Raw genomic sequence first — 7,512 nt, 5'->3', positions numbered from 1 at the left:
ATATATATATATATATATAAAACATTTTCATCACTTTTTCTAAAATGTTAATTAGGAACATCAACAACATAATACTTTATACCAAGAATGTCAAGATTGGATAGAGCGCACGCGAGACAAGTTAAGCGAGTGCAAAGATATTCCCAGTACATTAATTGAAGTTAACAACAAGTTACACACGTGTAAAACTATTCGACAGACGTTGGAGCAAGGTCAGAACAAATTGCGTTACGCCCTGGAATTGAAAGAAAAAGTCATTATGAACACGGAACAAAACGGCGCAGCAAAGATTCAAGAAGACACCGAGAACTTAAAAAGCGAATTTGATAAGCTATTAGTCGACGTCGAAGATGTGAGACAAAGACTATCAGCAAGAGCAAGTATGTTGGAGGAGCTCAACAAAATTCACCGACTTATTTCGGATTGGTTGGAGGAAGTTGAAGGCAAGATTCAACCAGGAGACGTATACAGAAACGATCTCAGTGAGAAACGTGCTCTGTTAGAAAAATATAAGATCTTGCAAAAAGATATTTACGGTCATGGCGAAACAGTGGATCGCTTGAAGATTCGTCTTACTGAAAATCTCAGCATATCCAAAAGTCCGTACGAACTGACAATCAATAAATATGATAGTTTGAAGAAATTAATTTCTGAAAAAATTCATGTAAGTAGAACTACTTTTTTTAATTGAAAACAGAAATATAATATAATAATATTGTAATATTGTTATTTTAATTATTTTAGAATTTGGAAGATCAAGTCAAAGATCACGAAAAATTCCAACAAGCTCTGAACGAGGCAGGTGACTGGGTGCGTCATACAAAAGTCGAACTTCAACAATATAGTGATACTCATGGCGAAAAAGAACGAATTATCGAACGAGAGAATAAAGTCAATCAAATCATCTCATCCTTGTCAAAAGGCGACACATTGATCTCGAAAGTGATCGAGCTAAGCGACGTTGTGATCTCTAAGACGGGACCCGAGGGCCAAGATTCCATTAAGCAAGACATGAAACAAATACAAGCCGATTGGAAATCCTTGCAAGCACAATGCCACGATTCGCAACGAACTCTTGCCAACTGCATCTCAAGCTGGTCCCAGTTCACGAATACGTTAGATGGCATGAAGCGATGGATAGACCACTTCCAAAAGAAGATTGCAGACGAACAGACTAAAGATAACAAAACTCCAGAGGATTTAGAGCGTTGTAAATATTTGGTGGAAGAGGCAATTAAACAAAAACCTGTCATGGAAGACTTGAATGATAAATGTGAAGCTTTATTGGAGATTAGCGCTTGCAGCTGGGCGCGAGATAAGACGGTGCAATTGCAGTCAGCGTATACACAGCTATTGACCGATGTGCAAGGGCTCGTCTTCAAAGTTGAGAAGAACCTCGCTGATCATACTGAATTCTTAAAAGCCAAAAAGGAGATGGAGGATTGGTTACGTACTGCTCAAGGCTCGGTAGAAGATTGTATCGGTGTGGGAGATACGGCTTGGGCAAGGGATAAATTAGAAACCTTGAGGGTGAGTTTTATTGAAAAAAAAAATACAGAAAATTTTTTGCAAGAGATATTCGATGAAATATATTACTAGATTATTTTATTAATCGTATTAATAAAAAAATATGTCATACAAATATAAATTCGTACGTGCCTTATTTTTTTTTTTAATAGATATATACTTTTTAAAATTTGTATATTAATAAAAAATATTAGAATAAACTAAAATAAATATTATTTAGATTTATTAATTAAATATATATGGTAGCGAAATTTAAACAAATATAAATTAACTAAATAAATTTTATCTAATAACGATAAAATTATTTTAATTCAGCTGGTGGCGACGCGCGTGACGGAAGGTCAACATCTACTATCGACGTTGCAGAATGCTTTTGCAAAAGCAATAAACATGGTTCTTCCAGAACAACAAGATCAGTTACGATCGGATATGGCTAATCTACGTTCAAATTGGGAGCAATTAAGCATAGATCTTAATACAGTTCAAGCTAAAGTAAAGTCGGTTTTGAGTCGCTGGGAGGATCATGCGGAAGCACATAATAAATTTGTAAAGTGGTTAGAAGAGAATGAAGAAATCGTTAAAGGTTCTCCAGATACAAAGGGCGAGTTTGGTGAGATGAAAACAATGCTCGAACGATACAAACACATTCAAGAGGAAATTCGCGATAAAAAATCCGACTTAGATCATCTGATGACGGAAGCAACGGAACTGTCAGCATGGGCGAAAAATAACACGACGCTAAACGAAACGAAACATTTATTAGACCGATGGAAGGCGCTAGCCGAACTTGTCGGCGAGAAGAAAAAGTTTATGGAAAATGAGATGCAAGAGTACAATGCGTATCATGCTGCTTTACAAGAAACAGAAAAGTGGCTATTGCAAATCTCTTTCCAACTAATGGCACACAATTCTCTCTATATTACCAACAAAGAACAAACGATCGAACAAATCAAACAGCATGAAGCATTGTTAGCTGAAATTCAGAAGTATCAGGAAGTATTAGACGAACTAAAGTTGAAGGGTCACGGTCAAATAGAGAGATATGTCGGTGCTAATCCTACTATTAGATCAACTATAGAGACGCAATTGCAAAATGTTCAGGATAGTTACAATTCGTTGTTGAACACCGCCCTGCAAATCAAGAATAGACTGACGGAGTCTCTGATTAAATTCCAAGAATATGAGAACACTCTGGAGAGTATCATGAAGAATCTAGACATGTATGAGACGGAAATGACTCAAGGATTAGAAGCTCCATTGAATAATTTAATTTCTGCTGAGCAGAGCCTCGAGAGTGCTCGAACTCTACACAACAAGCTGCAAGCCGAAAAAGCTCGATTGGCATTAGCGGTAGAAGCTTGCGAGGCTGCGGCGGCATGTGTCTCTAGACCTGGAAGTCCTCTTGATGCTCCGCCTATTCAAGTCCCCGCGAGAGAAGTCGAAGTTAGAACAAGACTCGATGATTTCATTGACCAGGTATGTACTTAATTTCAGTTAGATAAAATTAGTAGGTGTAATTAATAAACTGTAAAATGTTTTAATTAACTGTTAATTAACATTATAAAATCTAATGTAGAGATATAGAAAATGAAAAACATAAATGACCTGTCTAACATTATCTAATTTGTTCATACTAATTTTTCTATACATAAAAATTTTTTATTTCTGTTAAATGTAATACAGTATAAATTGAAATCGTATATATATCTAATGTAAATTATATTATGTATCTCTTTAGATGCAAACGCATTTGGCAAATGTAATGAAAACGGTAGGTGAATTAGAGGAGCAATTGCGACAAAAGAATTCGCTTCGTGCTTGGATTAATCAGCAACGGGCCCTCTGCGCTGAATGGAAGTCACGACCAGCGAAGCTGCGAGAGGAGGCTGCCCAGGCCGAGTTACAGGCAATGAACGAATTGCTCACCAATGTAGGCGAACGTCGCACTCGTGCATTAACGGAATTGTCAATCCAAGAAGAGGATCATGATATTGAGGAAGGATTGAACAAACTAGAAACCGAGCTGACTGAAGCTATCGCCGGAAAACAAGCAGCACAGGATCTCATCCAGAAATACAGATCACAAGTGCAGGATATTCAAACATGGTTTGATGGTCTATCGAAGAAAGTCGACATGATTGAGAAGGGTAGTGGATTGACTATCGGTCAGAAAATTTCAAATCTCAAAGACATTACAACCGAATTTGAATCTCAGGGAACAGAGAAATTGGCAGAGATAAAGAAATTAGGCGACCAAGTGATGGACTCGGTCAGCAATCTAGATTCTCAGCAAATAGAAGAGCAAATTAAATCGGTAGAGAGACGATACGCGGACATTGGTAAGAAATTACAAAGAAAAGCACAGGTCTTAGAGATGACGGCACAAGGCATCGAAGCAACTAGGCGAGAGATCGAAGAGAATCGAGAGTGGATTAGACAGAAAAAGCAACAAGTAAAGATGCCTGAATTGCTTGGCTTCGAAAGCAAACAGGCGGAAGAAAGGCTTCTCACTCTCAAGGTATAATTCTTCATTTTTCTTGTTATTTTCTCCTAAAAAAATATTAATATATATTATTTTTAAATTATAATGTTTTACAGGCTATGTTGAAAGAAGCAGATGGAAAGCAATTGATTATAGATACATTGGAAAAGAGAGTTGGAAATATGCAGAACGAACTGGAAACTAGCGAGCAGCAGCAATTAGAAGCTGACACGAAATCTTTGCGCGGCGAACAGGTTGAATTATGCGCCATTTTGAGGGAAGAAATATCTATCGCGAGCGCGGCAGCTGATGCACGTCGCAAATTAGAGACTGATATTAAAAAAGCACGAAATTGGATAAAGTCCAAAGGCAATGATTTAAAGAAACTTAGCGGATATTTGCCTTTGAGAGCTTCGAAAGTTGAGCAAGATATTGCACAACACAGCGGATTGGAAGCGGATATCGATTCCTTTAACGAAAGCAATCTTAAAGATATTCTTAAACAAGGGCACAGTTTACTGAAAGATTGTAATGCAGACAGTCGCGCCAAACTCCAGGCCCTTCTGGATGATCTAAGTAAGGATTACGAGGAGTTGAAGAAGGAGGCGAAAGAAAAACAAGCTTCGTTAGCAGATCTTCTTCAGGGACGCAAGGCTTTTGAAAGTGAATTAGACAAGTGTCAACGATGGATTAAGGAAGCTGAAGTAGCTACCTCTTCCGAGTTGCGACCTTCCAGTCTTGACATTCTTCGCGAACAACTTGCTAAGGTATGTATATATTCCTTATAAAAACAAAAAAATTCACCGAGATTTTGATGCACTTTGTATATCTTTTGCAAGAATACAAATATTTTTTCCTTTTTTAGTACGATCGGTTGAAGAAAGAGGCACAAGAATACGGTGATGACATAGAAAAAATAAATCAACAAGGAAAATCAATTTTACCGACTGTGAGTGATGCCGATAAGCAAGAATTGAGCGAACAATTGAAAAATATGAAAGAAGCTCACGGACGAGTGGCCGATGTGATAAATGAAAGAGCAATCGCACTTCAAAAGAGTATAGATGAAGCTGAAGAAGCTGCCGCGAGAGTGGCGGAGGCAATTCAATTCATGACAGACATTCAGAAAGAACTTCATGATCTGAATAAACCGATCGGTGCTCGCGTAGAAGATGTGGAAGGAATGTTGGCCGCTTATGAAAGAATTTTGGATAATCTAAAAGCAAATAAAGCCAAATTATCTGATCTTCAATCTGCTAATATAGGAGATCTACATGGCGTTCTAGCTCAACAAGATGATTTAATAAGAATTCTCGAAGCACAAATAGCGAAACTTCGTCAGTTGCTATTATTACGGCAACAATTTATCGCCTTGATCGCAGAGATTACTACTTTCATTGCCAAGTATACTGAAATTGTTCGAGATATTGAGAAATCTGGGCAAACAACGGAAGAGAAAATTAAAAGGTACTGTATTTGTGGATATATCATATATTAAATAAACAATGTACCTTAAACTTTAAATAGGAATTTGATTTCATTAATGATTTATTAATGATTAATTAATTTAATTATCAAAAATTCAATAGGTACGACGATGCTATATTAAAAATTCAGGAATGCGAAGCTACTCTCGCTAGTGCGACGGACAAAGGACAGCAAATAGCGGCGGAAGGTTCGGTTGTGGATAGGAATAACGTGACGGAACAACTGCAATCGTTGAAACAACAATTACAGGCTCTCCGAAGGGCAGTGGAAACTCAAAGAGAGCAACACGAACTGGCGGCAGCTGAGCATAGAAGACTCGCTAGTGAATTGGCAGACATTCTTGACTGGCTTGAGAGCAAGGAGAAAGAAGTTAAGTCTAGGCCATTGTTGGAGAGAGATCCAGCGAGCGTTGAAGCAGAATTAAAAAAGCATCATACCCTTTGCGCTGACGTAAACGAATATCTAGACAGAATCAGAAATCTAAAGGAATCATTGCGACATGAAGAAGGAATGCCTGGATCCTTAAAGGAGATGCTAAGCGAAGCAGTTTCCTTGTTGACATCCTTACCGCGAGAGATGGAAGAGCGTGGAAATTATTTCGAGAGTAACATGCAGATGAGATTGGATTACGCAGCTCTTACAGATAAGCTTCACAGCTGGACTCGTGAAGCTGAGATTCGGCTCGAGAGCAATAAAGAAGGACTCGATTTTGAAAATATTTTTAGCGATCTGGAAGAACATAAGGTGAGTTTCTCTTATTGCTTTTTTAACTAGATTATTTGAATCATTTAAATTAAGAAATGAGATTAATTTCGACTGTTTACGAAATTAATATTGCCGTGAATAAATAAGTTTAATTTAATTTCTGTTGTGTTTTTAGATATATTTCAGCTCCGAATCTTCGATACGCGAACTCGTGTCACAACAGATTCAACAAGTGGCAGATAAAATCTGGCCGTCTTTGGATAGTTATGAGCAGGAAGAACTAAGTGCTCAACAACAGCAGCATACTCAGTTGTTAAAGAACACTCTTAATACTGCTAAATCTCAACGTTCACGGTTGGAACAGGGTGCAGAGATGTGGAGAGATTATACACAGAGCTTGGAACGTGTTCGCGCCGTTATCAGCAGAACTAGATTCACGGATGAACCGGTCACAACATTAGCTGGATTACAATTCAATATTCAGAAAATTACGCATGCTCTGAGTGACATTCAGGTGTGTCAAAAAAATACAGATATAAATAATTTTTTCTTCTTTTTTGTGATTACAACTATGTATTCTTTATATTACATTTAAAAAAAGTCTATAAATCTTTATACTACATTAAATAGAATCTCCAAGTCATATTGAACTCATATTTATGATATTTGCAATAAAATATTTTTTATGTATAAAATAAAAAAGTATGTCTAAAAAATTTTAATGTCTAATAAATTTTTCTTTTTACATTTGCATACGTATATTTAAAAGAAAAATTAAATTGCTTTATGTACGACATATAATACTACGCTCGATACTGATTAATTACATGTATTTTTAAATGTCTTTTTATTTCCGCAGAATCAACAATTTGAGTTGGATCTTCTAAACGAACGTGGACAAGAAGTCCTCCGACTCGCAGATATCAATAACAAGAAAGCGATAGAATCACAGCTCTCCGAGATCAATTCGCAATGGCGCGAATTAGTTTCGGGACTCGAAGGACGCAGAGATGCACTCGAGGCATTATCGCGACATTGGGAAGACTTGGAAGCGCAATGGGCTCTCATCGAATCACGATTGATCGCAACTGAGGAGAAAAGTAAACTCGTCGATACAGTGGTGCGATCGAAACAACATTTACACGATACTGTTAAAGTATTAGAAGTAAGTAATAATTTTTCTAATACGGATAAAATAATAATTTGTCTACTACACAAAAAATGTTTATCACAAACAATATAAATGTAATATAATTAGTTTGAGAATCAATATCGGAATATCCATCTTATATATTACATATATACATATA

The 7,512-nt window shown here is 36.9% G+C and overlaps 1 protein-coding gene across 6 annotated transcripts in view; it reads left to right on the top strand.

Annotated features, from left to right (window-relative positions):
• Positions 1–7,512, top strand: part of LOC108746602 (nesprin-1) — a 100,672-nt gene that overhangs the window by 40,096 nt on the left and 53,064 nt on the right. For all 6 annotated transcript variants that reach the window (XM_018483465.1, XM_018483468.1, XM_018483466.1 and 3 more), the window contains 9 exons: positions 56–664; positions 745–1,530; positions 1,843–3,003; positions 3,266–4,045; positions 4,126–4,776; positions 4,875–5,476; positions 5,599–6,241; positions 6,378–6,716; positions 7,062–7,367. In XM_018483465.1, coding sequence (XP_018338967.1) covers positions 56–664; positions 745–1,530; positions 1,843–3,003; positions 3,266–4,045; positions 4,126–4,776; positions 4,875–5,476; positions 5,599–6,241; positions 6,378–6,716; positions 7,062–7,367 — 5,877 coding nt within the window. The remainder of the gene's footprint in view (positions 1–55; positions 665–744; positions 1,531–1,842; positions 3,004–3,265; positions 4,046–4,125; positions 4,777–4,874; positions 5,477–5,598; positions 6,242–6,377; positions 6,717–7,061; positions 7,368–7,512) is intronic.

This window comes from Trachymyrmex septentrionalis, unplaced genomic scaffold (assembly GCF_001594115.1).
Source record: "Trachymyrmex septentrionalis isolate Tsep2-gDNA-1 unplaced genomic scaffold, Tsep1.0 scaffold182, whole genome shotgun sequence".
NCBI classification, from domain to species: Eukaryota; Metazoa; Arthropoda; class Insecta; order Hymenoptera; family Formicidae; genus Trachymyrmex; species Trachymyrmex septentrionalis.
Note: the sequence above shows the minus strand (reverse complement) of the source record. Positions and strands in the feature narration are given on the sequence as shown.